Source organism: Lepidochelys kempii, chromosome 9, assembly GCF_965140285.1.
Source record: "Lepidochelys kempii isolate rLepKem1 chromosome 9, rLepKem1.hap1, whole genome shotgun sequence".
Lineage (NCBI taxonomy): Eukaryota > Metazoa > Chordata > Testudines > Cheloniidae > Lepidochelys > Lepidochelys kempii.
Window position 1 is genome coordinate 54,643,377 of NC_136388.1, and position 16,607 is coordinate 54,659,983.

Below are 16,607 nucleotides of genomic sequence, written 5' to 3' on the forward strand. Positions count from 1 at the left end.
CTAAGGACATGTAAGAAAAGTTTTTCTAAAGTGATTTCAGTTTCACCTTAACAAACTATGTATTCGCCTGTAGTCTTTCCTAAACAGCCCTCGAATACAGAGGATTAGCACCTTCATGCATTGGATGTGAGATTGTTTGTTTGGCATTCTATTTGGAAAGGACTAACCATTTCATTGTTCACCTTGGCTCCTTGTGTCTTACGCTGATTGGGTGAAGGGTCAGGTGGTTTCTGCGCAGAAACCATCTGCAGGTGGATTACTACTTATATTATGGCAGTATATGGAGTAGCTCAGTCCATCCCTCCACAAAGACTGGTAGCTCATTTGACAAGGGCCCAAGCGGCTTCAGTCGCATTCCTCAGCGTTTCTACATTGGACATTTGCAGAGCAGCTACCTGGTCTTCAATGCAGCTATTACAACTGCGTCTAGATCAGATGCAAACTTTGGAAAGGGAGTCCTGCGGTTGTTCTTTAGGTAGATGCTGAGCCCCACCTCCTTCAGTTACTGCTTGTAAATCACCTGAGTGGAATACACGTTCGCAACCACTCGAAGAAATAATGACCGTGACTTACCTGTTCTGTAACTTGTTGTTGTTTGAGATTTGGGTACAGATGTGTATTCCACGACCTACCTTCCATCCCCTCTGCATTGGAGTCTTTAGCCTTGGATTCCAGTGGGAGAGATCTGATGAGGGTGAGGTTGGTGCCACCCTTACATAGGCATAGGAATGTGACTGGGCCGAATGGCATGGAATATATGTCGGCACCCACATCTTGAAGAACAACAATTACAGTACAGGTAAGGAACCTTCTTTTGCATGTACAGCCTTAACTCTACCCTTTGTGTATATGAATTCTGGTAGTCTGTGATTGATAACTCTTCCCAATTACAATAAAATATATAGTTAAAAGACAAATTCTACCACCTTGGCTAAGGTCCTTTGAACCTTCTGAAGGCTATTGTCACTTACACCTGTGGCGGGTTCCCCCTGGGTGCCACCTGCAACTGGGGTACCACTGAGGCCCCTGACCCACCAGCCTGGGCTCCCTCTCACACTGCTGCTGTGGTAAGTTGCCAAGCTCTCCAAGATTGCTCTTTCGCCAGCATACACACAGGTAGGGACACACCCAGTGCAGTACTTACAGGCTGCTGAGGTCAGCTCTGCATTGGGAGGCTACAGCTAAGGAACTGACCAGCTGCTCAAAAGCACACCACCCTTTGGAGTGTAAACCCAAAATTATGCTGCCTTGCACTGTCCAGAGATCTGTACAGCATAAGCTCATGAAATTCTCACTCTCTCTCTCACACACACACACACACACACACACACACACACACACACACACACACTCTCCCTCCCTCCCTCCCTCCCTCCCTCCCCAATGTGGAGAGGAAATATGCAACAGTTTTCTGCCCCAAGATATAACTCTCCCACACTGGTTTGTGATAAAACAAAAACACATTTATTAACTACAGCAAGATAAAATTTAAGTGATTATAAGGGATAGCAAATAGATCAAAGCAGATTACCTAGCGAATAAACAAAAACACAATCTAAGTTTAGTATACTAAGGAAGTAGCAAATTCTCACCCAAAATAATTATTTAAGCCAACCTCAGGCTCTTAAGGAGCAAGCTGCACTTGCTTGCAGCTTAAAACCCTAAGTATTGCTTTCACAGGTGTGACAAAGCACTGTCCTTGCTTCCGTGGGTCCCACATTTCCTGGCGGATTTCGCTAGCCTCAGAGGCTCATTGTGGCCCTCCACGTAACCCTTCTTTCTCTAGAGACAAGGGTCACAGTCTACTGAGCCATTTTCTTCATAAGCCAGCAAGGGAGGTGAGGAGAAGTTATCCTTCGTTGCACAGTCTCTGTTGTCTCCCAGTCTCGGTGATTAATCAGGGAGCAAAGGAGGGGGTGGGAGCCCGGGCCCGGGCCCAGGCCCACCCTCTACTCGGGTCTCCAGCCCAGGGACCATAATAGTATCAGCTATGGTAGCTGACCTTTTAGAAACATGACATGTAGAATTCCCTGGGCTACTTCCCCCACAGCAGCCCTCACTTCCTCAAGCTCCACTTCACCCTTACCTCAGGGCCTCCTTCCTTGAGCCTGATATGGTGTGTACTACTCAGCCTCTCCAACAGCGCAACTTCCTTCCACAGCTCCTGACATGCACCCCCACCAACTGGCTGGGAGGCTTTTAACTAGTTTCAGCCAGCCCCCGATTGGCTTCAGGTGTCCCAATCAACCTAGCATTCTCCCTGCCTTCTGGAAAGTTCTTAATTGGCCCCAGGTATCTTAATTGACCTGGAGCAGCTTCCATTTCACTTAACCTGGTACCAGGGATTCGTTTAGCCTGGAGCTAATATATCTATCTCCCACTACTTTTCTATAGCCCCATCTGGCCTTGCCCCGTCACACAGGCTAGAAATCCCTCTAGCCTGGGTCCAGCACCGCTGCTCCCCCCACCACCCCGTCTCAGTCCTTGTTCCTTGTGTCCAAGAGTCTCCTATGGGTAAGGAGTCAGTGAAGAACCCTGATGATGTCACTCCCCTGCCTCAAACAGCTTTTGCATATGGTAGGAACCCTTTGTCTCCCAGCTTGCTTCCCACACCTTTCAGTGGAAAAATGCTGGTATTCCAAGGAGACCAGTACCAGGTGATCTGGTCACATGCCCCTGTAGTGTCATAGCAGCCATGACTCGGAGGCTATTTGTAGCATCGTCAGGAAGGCTCCCTGGTGGGAGATTAGCATTTTCTTAGACCAGTTGTTCTGCTTAATGGTCCATTTGAGTTGAATGGGCCCTTCCCAGCCAGCCATCTAGACTGACAGTCTTTTGCCTAGTGGGCATTTCCCAGGTGTAAACACATTGGTAATAGATACATAGACAATATTCCTAACTTCAGATACCAAAATCATACTTGCATGCAAGTATGATAATCATATTCAGTAAATCATAACCTTTTCAGTGATATCTCACATGACCTATCTTGTATAAAATACATTGTAATTATGCCATACTCATATCACAATAACATTACTATGAAAAATATGGGGCATGGTGTCACACCACCTTCTAAGGATATTAGAGAGACAAGGAAGATGAAGTAATATCTTTTATTGGACCAACTTCTGATGGTGAGAGAGACATACTTTCACCAGAGCTCTTTGTAGTTCAAAAGCTTCTCTCTCTCCACCAAAAGTTGGTCCAATAAAAGATATTACCTTACCCACCTTGTCCCTAATATCCTGGGACTGACATGGCTACAACTACACATCTGCCAAGAATGTCATACTCAACCAGTATGCCCTCTCAATACATTTTACTTTACAGTTGGCTGTACACATGGGCAGCCTTATTTAGTGGCACACTTAATGTGTACTGCAAATGTGCTGATTCTTATGCAGTTGTCAAGTGCTTTCAGTCAAATCAGAGCCAAGTTTCAAAGACAGTTCTTCATGATGGCTATTTCCATGCTGAATTGTTTTTTACCCTCCATGGTTTCAGTTAGTGTTGTCCAAAACAGTCATAAGAATTGTTTATAATGAGGAAAAATTGCATTTTGAAGTTAAAACTGAGACTTTAATTAATGGCAGTTGCCATTACACTAACATTGAATTTGTTGAAAACTCAGACTATTCACAAAAAGAAAAGGAGGACTTGTGGCACCTTAGAGACTAACCAATTTATTTGAGCATAAGCTTTCGTGAGCTACAGCTATTCAGCCTTTAATTTTTACCAGTCTGGATATTGCTTCATTGCACACCAATGTTCACAGAATATGCTTGCACTCTCAATACTGCCCTATTCCCTAGATAGTTTGGGGGGGTGGGAGGGAGCAGAAGCATATGTTGTGTTGGCTCCACTTAAAGGATTGACTCACACTTGTCTTTCCATTTTCCATGTCTTTCTTTCTTTCACTCTTTTGGGTTCAAACAGGCAAAGAAAACAGTGTTAATGTTCTTTTATAGTAGCATTTCCTGTGGATGCCTGTTTCGAGGGCAGTGATGTACAGTAAAAGCTCAGTTTCACTCTTTGCAGGTAACATTTTTCTATGCAGGAACACAGTACTGCTTTTCATCTCTGGCTGTCAGATTTTGTTGTCTAGAAAATGTCTGTTGCCTACCCAGTGGTTTGAGGTGTATGGACAGGGTGGGCTTTAAAATGTTCAGGGAGGTGTGAGCAGCAAACTTAACTGATTTTTAAATAAAAGAGCATGTAGGAGAATTTCCTTTTTCTCTTCTGTTCTTGAAAAGTGGCATTTGCTTTCCTATTTCCAGCAGTTGACAAGAACGTCTGAGGAACTGGGGGGGCACATGATAGCATATATCACATTGGTAGATGTGAGGTGAACGAGCCTGATAGGGTGGCTGATGTGATTAGGTCCTATGATGGTGTCCCCTGAATAGATATGTGGACATAGTTGGTAATGTGTTTATGGTTATGTGGTAATGTGGGCTTTGTTGCAAGGATAGGTTCCTGTGTTAGTGTTTTTGTTGTGTGGTGTGTGGTTGCTGGTGAGTATTTGCTTCAGGTTGGGGGGCTGTCTGTAAGCAAGGACTGGCCTGTCTCCCAAGATCTATGAGAGTGATGGGCCATGTGCCAGCAGTGCCCCTCTGCCATGTACATTGGTCAAACTGGACAGTCTCTATGTAAAAGAATAAATGGACACAAATCAGATGTCAAGAATTATAACATTCAAAAACCAGTCAGAGAACACTTCAATCTCTTTGGTCACTCGATTACAGACCTAAAAGTGGCAATTCTTCAACAAAAAAAATTCAAAAACCGACTCCCAACGAGAGACTGCTGAATTGGAATTAATTTGCAAACGGGAAACAATTAACTTAGGCTTGAATAAAGACTGGGAGTGGATGGGTCATTACACAAAGGAAAACTATTTCCCCATGTTTATTCCTCACCCTTCCCCCCCCCCCCCCCCCCCACAGTTCCTCAGACGTTCTTGTCAACTGCTGGAAATGGCCCACCTTGATCATCACTACAAAAGGTTCCCCCCCACCCCGCCATCCCACCCCGCTCTGCTGCTGGTAATAGCTCACCTTACCTGATCACTCTCGTTACAGTGTGTATGGTAACACCCATTGTTTCATGTTCTCTATGTATATAAATCTCCCCACTGTATTTTCCACTGAATGCATCTGATGAAGTGAGCTGTAGCTCATGAATGCTTATGCTCAAATAAGTGTGTTAGTCTCTAAGGTGCCACAAGTACTCCTTTTCTTTTTATTGTTTTTGTTTGTTTGTTTGTTTGTTTTTTGAGGAGGAAGAGGGGGAAAAACGTGAGAGGAAGAAGAGATATCCAACCCGTCCAACAGCAATGTGTCAGGAAGTGTGGGTGAATGCCCATGTCAAGAGAGGAGGGGAAAGGAACCATCATGTGTGGAAAAGTGGACTGTGGAGAGAAAAGAATACAGAAAATAGTTAAAAGGGGTGCAAGAGGGAAGAAACAACATAGCAAACAAAAATGGGGCAGGGGCTAAAGGATAATAGGAAAGCAAATGCCACTTTTCAAGAACAAGAGAGAAAAAGGAAATTCTCCTACATGCTCTTTTATTTAAAATTCAATCAGTTAAGTTTGCTGCTCACACCTCCCTGAACATTTTAAAGCCCACCCTGTCATTACACCTCAAACCACTTGGTAGGCAATAGACATTTTCTAGACAACAAAATCTGACAGCCAGAGATGAAAAGCAGTACTGGTTCCTGCATAGAACAATATTACCTGCAAAGAGTGAAACTGAGCTATTTACTGTACATCACTGCCCTCGAAACAGGCATCCACAGGAAATGCTACTATAAAAGAACATTAACACTGTTTTCTTTGCCTGTTTGAACCCAAAAGAGTGAAAGAAGGAAAGACATGGAAAATGGGAAGACAAGTGTGAGTCAATCCTTTAAGTGGAGCCAACACAACATATGCTTCTGCTCCCTCCCACCCCCCCAAACTATCTACGGAATAGGGCAGTATTGAGAGTGCAAGCATATTCTGTGAACATTGGTGTGCAATGAAGCAATATCCAGACTGGTAAAAATTAAAGGCTGAATAGCTGTAGCTCACGAAAGCTTATGCTCAAATAAATTGGTTAGTCTCTAAGGTGCCCCAAGTCCTCCTTTTCTTTTTGCGGATACAGACTAACACGGCTGCTACTCTGAGGAAAAAAAAAAAAAACAATATTGCCATTCTAGGGAGAGAAGCAAAGGAGCTAATGAGGGCAGTTACAAAGAAATATATATTTTGAGAATAAGAAAAAGATTAAATTGTAGGTAAAATATGATGAACTCAATATGGTCCTGTTCAAGCAACCTAGAAAAGTCACTTGTTTCACAGAGGATCATTTTTAACTCTTTCTAGTGGTGACTACGAATAAACAACTAAGGGGCTTCCACCTTTGGATATTTTAGGATCCTCTTGCAGGTGCCATTTTACTGTCTTAATGTGTAGTCCAAAATCCAGCTTGTTTGCATTAATATTCTAATATCTATTTCTCTTCTGTTAAAGTATTCGTTAGCTAGGGACCATTTGGTTTAATAGTGTCCAGTATTGTAGTCATGGGAGCTATAGAAATGTGTATATAATACAACTCCTTTATTACCTAACTTCTCGTTCAATGCCCTTTTGTCCATGATGGCAAACTTTAATATTTCAAAGAAACAGTTGTCTGTACTTGATTCTGATGTGAATCAATACTTTTCTGCCTTTTTCTGCAGGCTCTCGTGAAGCATGTCCAGTCAAAAGGATACCCTAATGAACGTTTTGAACTTCTCACCAATTTCCCTCGAAGGAAGCTTTCTCATCTGGACTATGACATCACATTGCAGGAGGCTGGCCTGTGCCCTCAAGAGACTGTCTTTGTGCAGGAAAGGAATTAGCACCAAGGCCTGAGCTCTCCCAGCCTCCCTTCCCTCCTCTTCTTTGCCTGTGATACCAATGCACTAAGTATGCAGCTGGGCTCATGGGATCATCGAGCTGAAATCAGACAGGCAGGCATTTGCCACATCTCCCTCTTCCTCCTTTCTCCTAGTTTTGTGACCAAATGAAAATGCTAAGATATGAGCTTTCCCAGCTTTGGCCTTGGAAAAATCATGCGCTAATTGTGGAGGACCATGCCTCCTACAACTGCACATCCCTTTCTCAGAATAAGAGGGTAGTCTGTGCATCCAACATGCTGGGGTTCGGGATGGCCATAACAAACAAATATTTCTCACCGCTACCCCTAAAAGAAAAATCTATTTTGTTAATATATTTTATTTTTATTGAGAAATACCATGCAGCTAGGCACTGAGTTGTCTCTCTGCACAGAGAAATTGTAATTTGCAGTAGAATTTTTCTTCGTTTTGGTTTTCTACACAAAAGGTCTCCATTAACCTTACAGCCTTGTGAGGATCCCTTGTCATGTCCTCTGCAGAATACTGATTTGCTGGAAGGATGTGGTGTGAGCTGTGTTTAACAATTCAGGTTGGGGCAGCTTGGTAGATTACACATGCATATTTTTCTCTCTCTTCCTGCTGACGAGGTGGCATCTTGTTTTAAGTGAGGGTTGACCTGCCAGTGGATTTGGCAGATATTTAGCATGCCTGATAGGGGAATTGGATGCTTGATCTGGAGCTGAAACCTGCTGTTTTCATAGTTAGAACTTACCCCTCCAGAATCTATTCTCTTATTCCAAAACGTGGCCTCTTTGTTGTCAGGAGTTCATTGGTGGTGGGATATTGTAAGAATCTTAAACAAAAACTTTTGCCATCGTACAATTTAAAAACTAATTTGATTCTCTGTTTCCTAGGTAATTCACTTTCTTGGGGCAATAGGGCATTCACAAAGCAGTCAGGCTATAAGATAAGTAGGCTCTAGTGCTGAGGTTCCTTTTTATTATAAATTGTAAAAAAACTGTCATTGATAGACATCCCACTAATTTAGAATGATCATTTTATTGGGTCACATCATCAGGGTGACTTGAACTCTGTTATCCCACTTCCTAATTGGAACTGCAGTGAAATATATAGAATTGTATCTGTAACAAAAGTTTTGAGTTGTGTAAAGCAACGGTAACTAACTCATGTCAGTATGATTCGGGCTTTACATCGTTCAAAGCTATAAAAACTGTCAGTGTAAGCCATACGTACATTATGACTAAGGAATCAGTTAACCAAACATATAATGCAACGTACAGTGCATCCAAATGGCTTTTTGCACCATGTACTCTCCTTTGTCCTCAGATACTTTACCCTGAGTCTGAGCACAATCGTGTTCAAGGATTTACAGAAGACTGCAGTGAGACAAAACCATTTCATTGCTAACTCATCCTTTTACAGAAACTGGTACTGATCCAGGGTGCTCTTTTGTAACTGATAGTTTGTGTTCGCGTATTCTGTATTTGTGGAGGAAAACAAGCTGCTTCACGTTGGACATAAAAATACAGGTAGGGTTAACTTGAGAATCAGACAAAACTGGCAGTTTTTATAGGGTGAAAGATTAGTGTGCCCCCCCCGGCCAATTTTGCTTCATTGTGTTTGTCAGGAAATCTTATCTCCTGGCATCAGTGTCAAAGAAAAGAATTAATGCTGGCAATAACTATTTCCAAGCCAGAAAAGAACCCTCTGAGTGGATGGCTAGGAATATTATGTGGGATAAAACTTTTCAAGATACTTTGCCTTTAATTTCACTCCAGGCTGCATTTCTGCATTAGAAGATGTTACATGGGAAATCATGGTGATTACCCAGTTTATTCCTTGTGGGTCTTTGCAAGCTAACTGTCCTTTGCCCTTAAAACTGTGAATTCTTATATATAATTTATAAGTATATTTATACAATGCTTTACAAATGGATGATTTGACTAAAAGCATTCACATTGATACCACTTTTTGAGTTCTGTTCCAGGATACAAAAGCCAGTTCTGATCTCCATTCCCTGTCTAGTTGTCGAGTCACATCAAAGGTGACGTGTTGAGACTCTAAAGTGATAACTGGTCATTATCAGCATTTTTCTCAAAGAGAACTATTCCTCCGCTATACTGACCCGAGAAAGAGAACTGCAACAATCAAAGAGAAAGGGAGGGCACTGGTGGTTGTGGGAGAAGGAAAAATGGTGCTTCTAGAATGGAGGATCCTCTGAACCACAAAATACCCAATTCAGACTTGGCCGCATAGGGAGCGGTGTAGTGGTAGCCTGTATCATTTAGTTCTAAATGCTTTCCTGGGCTCCCAAGGGCTAATTGAAATGATTAACTCTGACACTTGTGTGCATGAATCTGTTTGCACCTTCCCAACTGGTGAATATCTGAAGAATTTGAGGTTTAAGAGCACCAAGATTTAGTATCTAGCATTTATCCATGGGCTTTTCCTTGTGCACTAAATTGATTGATTTAAGGCTGCAAGTTTCTGTGGCTCTCCCCTGATGCCCCTTTATGTACATGGGAGTGGGGGCCTTGGCAGTTCCACTAACTCTTGTGTTAAATTATTTCTGTTTGGTGGGGGGACGCTGATTGTTCAAAGCAATATTCTGATTGGGTAGTTGGTCCTTTTTGACATCATACACTCTCAGCTATGATCTCCCTAAATAATTCTGTACACACTTTACATTGAATGGATGGAGGGGAACTTCTCTTCCGAAACCCCATTCTTAATTACATTTTGACTTTAGCTGCAAGGCAGCCAAAAGCCATAAAAGCTCCTTTTTATTTTCTCTTCCTGCTTAGTTGCAAGGAGCTAGACTCTTATATTGGCCATCTTGCATTAAAAAGCTGAATTTAGAGTCCTGAACCAGCTTTTAAGTCAGCTTTGTTATGTTAAAAGCTTGCCCACCCACCTCTCAAGCAGTCTGGTCTGGCAGGGAAGCAATAATTATACTTTGAGAAGAAGCCACTTATGCTTTTTAGTGGTGGAGGTATGAAAAGAAAATCTGCCTCTTACCCAGTCTGGCAGTGGTGCTTAGCACTAGATTTTTAGCATAATGTAAGCTGAATTGGGAGCCTGCAGCTTGCTCCCAGTTCATTTTTAAGCAAATGACATTTTTCAAAAGAGCCTAGCTGTTGGACAAGGAGGAAGGTGAGGAATTTCAGTTGTCCACTGCCATTTCCTTCTACTCCATCTCCTTCCCCAACTGTACTTTAACTACTGGATAATGAATTTCTATACATTTTCATATTCCTCCAGTGATCACTAATCTCCCAAACTTATTTTCATGATTTTAAGAAGTTGAAAGTAGCCATTGGCGAGAAACTGATGAAAAAGGCAGCTCAGCTCACTGGGTTGGAGATCTGAAGAGACAAGATGTCAAAACTCCAGGGAACCTGAAAGGGAGGAAAATACAACAATAAATATATCCATAACATAGTACTTTCTCTTGTGCTGTGAACAATAGTAGAAAGGTATTTGGTGGATTAAACCCCATTCCCCAAAGAAACTGGCTTCTAATGTTTTTTGATTTGGCTTTTTTTGAGACGTTCAGAGTGGCATGGGTCCTTAATTTTAAGTATCTGAAGCTGAGGTGGTGATCACTTATTGTAGCAGTGCACACCCATTGAGAATTTTTCCTCTTAGAAAAGCAAGCTAGCTACCTGACTTAGATACACAGAAGGTTCAAAGATATGAAATACTTCCTGCACTATGGCTATTTCCAGTGACTTCATTTAACACTATGAGTAGGTCCTGGCAATTGGGGGGTGAATGGCTGACTGGTCATGGACTAAAACGTGATCTTTGTGCCAGGCCCTGGTAGCTTGTCTCTTCCCTTCCCAAGAAGTGGTTAGTGCTTGTTCTGGTTGGGTCCTTTATCTTTCAGTTCTCTGCATCTCTGCCAAAGTCCCAAGTTCCCCCTTATGCACATCTGTCTTTTTAAGACCCCCACTGCAAACATCAACTACGCAGTATGGCTAAAACATTGTAGTTCGGACTCCCAAGAGTCAGTAAGTGGCCAGAGAGGCTCCTGTTAAGAGAAATCTTCTCTCCTCAGTCTGAACCTTCATGCATTGCCTCTGACAGACCTAGTCTTAAAAGGCTGGAGGAGTGAGACTGGGAATCTAACCTGGGATTTACATAGAACAGAGCTTTGGCTGGCAGGAATGTAAGCTAGCCTGGTCAGAGGTTTTTTGTATTGACACAGAAGGCGCCCCGTAAACAACAGCTTTGTCAAATTGTTTCATGACACTGAGGCTGTGATGCGCATTACTTTGGAGTGGGCTGGGGAAAGGTCTCATGTTAGTTGCAAGGGAAAGTGGTGATCTAAGGGCTAGCAAAACAAATGTTTGGAAGTGGACATGCTGTGTAGCTTCATGCAAGACCCTTAACCTAAATGACTGCGTAGTTTGGTCTTACTAATGGGTGCTACTTTGTGGATCTGTCATGAAGAGTACTAGGGAGTAGAGATGTGTTTATAGAATGGGAGTCCGTATCCTTGGCAGATACGGGAGGGAATAGCCATCTCAATCCTCTCAGATTAATAGTATTTCAAACTCTTATGTTTTGATTTGTAGCTCCTTTCTTTTAAAAGGAGCAGTTTGTCCCACGTGTACCATTTGTCTTGTTTTGCTCTCCGACTCGTTAATTCCTTGAAAATTAATCACGAGTATAACAGTTAATCATGACTAGGAGTAGGACGTGTATAGTAGCTTCATAAACATCAGATCAAGAGAGCATCGGTTTAAAGGGTTATGATACTAGCTCATCCCTACCGTGGAGGAATTTGAGATGTGTGACGCCTAGGATACTGGGAGCCTTGGCCGTCTTACAGTCATCTCCTCCACTCCCCTGTGGAGCGAGCGATCACCACTATGCTAGGTTTTCAGACACAGCATATAGTAAAGCAAGCTGACCGAAAGCTTCAACCTTGCAACATGCTCTGTCCAGAGAAGGCAGTGAGGGCCTGAGCAAAAGCCACTGGGAGTCTTTTCACTGACTTCAGTGAACTTTGAATTAGGACCTAAAAGATTGGTATTGTACACTCACATCCTAAGCTTTACTTATGGAAGCACATTGCACTCCCTTGTAAATCAGCAAACGTGCTTGTACTCTCTTTTTGAAATTATGTCTAATAGCCTTGTAATTACAGGCTTTTACAGTCTTTAAAGTGTTATTAAACTATAGTAACACAATATAGTGTTACAAAGGGTGTCAGAGTTATCAGGAGTTGTTTAAACAGCATTTCCTTAGCTGTGGTACATCAAAGCTTTTCAGAAAGAACCAAATCTGCTAGTCTGTTAGTACACTAGAATGAAAAACTTTGGGGGGTGGGAGGTGCAATCCATTCCTAACCAGTGTGGATAGTTGAATAGAAATTTAGGTGCCTGTAATTTGTTAGTATTAGTGTTGTAAATACACTCAAGTGCATATAATTCTGCATTTTTCATCTGAGACACAGTAATGCATACAAACCTCTATTTCTGTTATCACGGTTTATGCAGTTGCTAGAAACCATCTGATGAAATACATTCTTGCCTCACACTGGTGCACATTTTAAAAACTAGCAGATTTAACAAAACCCTCTCTGTCTTTCTGTTTCAGTAGACTTACCAACATAGTTGTGCAGACTGCAGTTAAAATGGGATTTATAGACTGAAAGAAATAGCTCATTGCAATGTTCCATATTCTCATTGTTACTTCCCCATAATATTTATGCATTTTACAGAAGTTTGAATGAGCTACATAACTGACAGCACTAAGTCCTCAGTCTGCTCAGAATACAGCTTTGTTTTAAGAGTATAATTGACAAAGATCCTGAAATTTAAAAAAAAAACCCAGATTGCCCTTCAATAGCAATATTGGCCTTGTATGTCTGATACTACTGTAGTGAGAACTCATTTTTGTTATCAAACCAAACAGATTAAATATACCAACAGTTGGGTACCAGTAGAGTATAACTAACAATAACTACCTTTCACCTTTTCTGTTCTGAGTGTTTGATCTGTAGTGCTCAAACAGAACTGCATATGTAGCTATGTGGTACAGCCTAGTGGATTCCCAGTTGAGTGGTGTATGACCTTTGCAATCAGTACTGTGCATGACTAGTTAGTGACAGTGATTATTAGAATGTAACCTTTGGAGTAAGAAGTCTGTTTCTCTATTTGTTGTGTTTGCTCTTCCCAGCTGGAGTGCTGGGTCCACTAGCACTGAAAGACCATGAAAGTTTGATCTACAAATCATCACTTTTCTAGGAGGGAAATAAGGCACCATGTGAGAGAACTCATTGGTCTTCTATCCTTATTCCAGATGCCAAACAGTGTAAAGATGAATACAAATAGACAAGTGATTAATGCTATTCATGTATTGAGGTTAGCTGAGGATTTGTTACAGAGACTTTTTGGGGTGAAACTGGATGTATCCTTTGAGACGTCCCTTTAGCAGTTATCCTTGTAGTGGCTTTGTGGACTATATACTAACTGTTTTTCCCCCCACTCTTCTTGCCTAATTCAGCAGCTCTGCTGAATCAGTTTGCATCATTTCTTAGATTTTTCACCCTTTCTTTTACCAAGCTAGTAGTTAACACAGTGACGCAGTCCAGGGCATGGAGGTGTATGGACATGCTTTGGCTATATTAAGTATAAATACTGACAGCCGTCAGTCACATGAAGTATAGATAGGCATGCCTTTGTCATGCTGTGTTAACATTTCTGATTATGCTATTTTTTTAAAAAGCAATCTTCCCCTGTTATATAAAGGCTAGGATGTTCTTTTTTAATCAACTCAAAACTGGGTAAAGTATTGACCCATATAAATGTGCCAGACGCCTACCTGAGTTGGAATTTTCATTAATCTCCAGATTCTAACTAGTTCCTCTGCAAATTAATCAGAACAGATTTTGACAACTGCTGTTGAAATCTGTGCACATTACTGCTACAGGCATTCTAAAATAATTATTTTACAAGGATTTTTCCCTTGTATGCCAGAAAAGTGCTCAATTTTATTCCAGCTCAGTTATGATCTGCTGTTTGCTTTTTGAGCATGTGAGATTAATAGACGCAGCCTTGGGTAATACAGGAGAATTTTATTTGAATCTCTTAATAGTTAGCTGTGAGATCACTTGCAGTGTCTATCCAGTCCCAGTAAAAATGGCCATACTGGCTTTTTATTGAAGAATGCAGCACTTAGTGTCACTGTCTTATGCCTTAAATTGCCTCACTTTTTATCATCTACCATTATGCAAAAATACATTAATAATTATAGAAATTCTGGTCTTGGTCACTGTCAGTTGTCATTATTTCCACCAATACACCTTCAGTACGGAAGAGAGTAATAATCCTGTATCTTATAATTGTTTAAAGGTATAGGAACTTTTAAGTCGTAAGAGGATACAATATAAACGTAGATGAAGGAGGGGGATGAGGTGCTATCTTATAGAACAGCTTTAATTGACAAAAATCTGAGTCAAATTCAATTGAGTCTAAGAAGTGTAGTGTCTAACCAGGCACATCGTGCACTCTGATACAATACGTTGTTTGTTTATGGGGTTGGGTCCTCCAGTTGATAAACGTAGTTTTTAACTGTGCAAAATTGTGACTTTGCCTGTCATTTTGTACAGCAGCAATTTTCTTTAATTATGATGCAACTAAGTGGGAGGAGGAGAAGTCTTCGGAAGATTTCAGCTCACTGTGCTGGGAGGGAGCAAACTCAAGGAAACCTCTCTAATCGATATAAACAACTGCTGCATTTTTTTATAAATATATGTAAATGTCCTATTGTAATATTTGATCCTGGAAATAAAACAAACTGTTTTCAGTAGCTTCATCTTTTATTTTTTTAGTGGGAATGGTCATGACCCTAAGCTATGTATGGAGCTCCTGCATTTTCATCAGTTTACAGAATTTTATCTCATTGGGTACATGTACGCAGCAATAAAAGACCTGCCGCATCCAGTCTTGGAGCCAAGGTCAGACGACACGGGCTTGCAGGGCTTGGGCAACAGGGCTAAAAGAAGCAGTGTAGACATTCAGGCTTGGGCTGGAGCCTAGGCTCTGACACCCCAAAAGGGGGAAGCTCTCAGTACCTGGCCTCCAGCCCGAGCCCAGCTGGCTACACCAGTGGTTCTCAACTTGTGGACTGCTTGCGGCCAGTCAGCACACAGCTGCGGCTCCAAATGACATCCTCAGGGCCATACAGGTAATATATATATTATGTGGATGTGGCCCACATAACAAAGTCAGAACTGCATATCCAACCCACAATGGTAAACCGGTTGAGAACCACTGGTCAATACTGCAACTCTTTAGCCTTACAGTCCAAGCCCCATGCACCTGAGTCAGCTGACGCTGGCTTTGAGACTCTGCTTTGGATTTTTTATTGCTGTGTAGATGTACCCATTGAGAGTCAATTTTTTGTTCATGTGTGATCTTACAAGGTGGTGGAATTGCCAGAGCTCATATGGGGAGTTAGACCCTGTGTTCAATCTTTCTTTTGCTAATTGCCTCTGAGTGTTAGATGATTTAGCAGAGTAATTCAAGGTGTGATAGCTAAATTCCTGCCCCTGTGGGTTATTTATTGTATATGATCAAAAGCTAAATTAATTTACTGTACAAGACCTGTGGGCACCCTGTTTAAGATGCTGTATTAAAAGGGGTCACTTTTTTCTGCAATAGGAATAATACTGTTGCCCTTTAAAGATGGAGTGCAGTAGCTTTAATACCAGGTTCTATGCATATTTGTTCACAGGGATCCCATTTTTGAGTACACATGCTCCATGCATCCAAGAATGGATTCTTTTGGCTAGCAGTGTCCATTGTGAGCACACCAAGGCCTCAGATGTCTTTGCAACCCCCATCTGAGGGAATAAGGGCAGAATGGACTCAACAACCTCTCAGCAGTTGCAGTAGTGTTAGTGATTAGTTAGTCTTGTTAATTTGCCTGTTGATTTAAACTAAGGGAATTTTTTACTGGTTTTTTTCATAGATAGTTGCCCCACCCCCATACTGCGACTCCAAGCTGTTATGGATGAAGCTAAATCTGAGGTTTAAGACATGCCCCTCCAGTGATCTTGCCACTCAATAATGGGCATTCCAAGGACATGTCTACGCTACAGGCACTACAGTGATGGCACTGTAGCTATGCTGCTTTAACACTGTAGTATAGTCACTTTGTACAGTGACAGAAGGGGTTTTTCCCATCGCTATGGGAACTCCATCTCACTGAGCAACAGTAGCTAGGTAGACGAAAGCATTCGTCCATCAACCTAGCTGCATCTATGTTGGGCATTAGGTCGGCATAGCGATGGTGCTCACATGTGTGACTTTTTCACTGCCTCCCTGGCCACTGCTCTTTTGGCCACTCTTTTTTCCCAAGTGCACTCAGAAGGCTAGGAATGCCCTCCTAAAGTTAGTTTGTCTGGAGCAGAGAAGGAAGGACTCATCCCACATGGGGAAGGATGATATAGCTCAGGCAGCTTCTTCGAGTGGTGTCCCTGTGGGTGCTCCACTTCAGGTGTTGATGCATCCCTGTGCCTTTGATCAGAGAATTTCAGCAGCAGTGTGTATGCATGGTCCCTGTTGCAGCATCGTTGGCACCTCATCTAGCGCATGCACAACCTGACTCCCTCCGTTCCTTCTCAGCCATCCTCTGCATGAGATGGAGCTCCCAGCAGTGTCACAAAATTAGCTCATTTAGCA

At 42.1% G+C, this 16,607-nt stretch overlaps 1 protein-coding gene across 4 annotated transcripts in view; it reads left to right on the forward strand.

The window, feature by feature from the left end:
- Positions 1-16,607, forward strand: part of UBXN7 (UBX domain protein 7) — a 156,396-nt gene that overhangs the window by 40,131 nt on the left and 99,658 nt on the right. For 2 of the 4 annotated variants that reach the window (XR_012160849.1, XR_012160850.1), the window contains 2 exons: positions 5,282-5,902; positions 6,730-6,819. The exons of 1 other annotated variant lie outside the window; for it this stretch is intronic. Coding sequence is in view for 1 of the 3 variants with exons in the window: in XM_073360404.2 (XP_073216505.1) it covers positions 6,730-6,891 (162 nt within the window). In the remaining 2 variants the exon portion in view is untranslated. Of the gene's footprint in view, positions 1-5,281; positions 5,903-6,729; positions 14,731-16,607 lie in introns of those variants that run through there. One more of the 4 variants, XM_073360404.2, reaches the window with a different exon arrangement.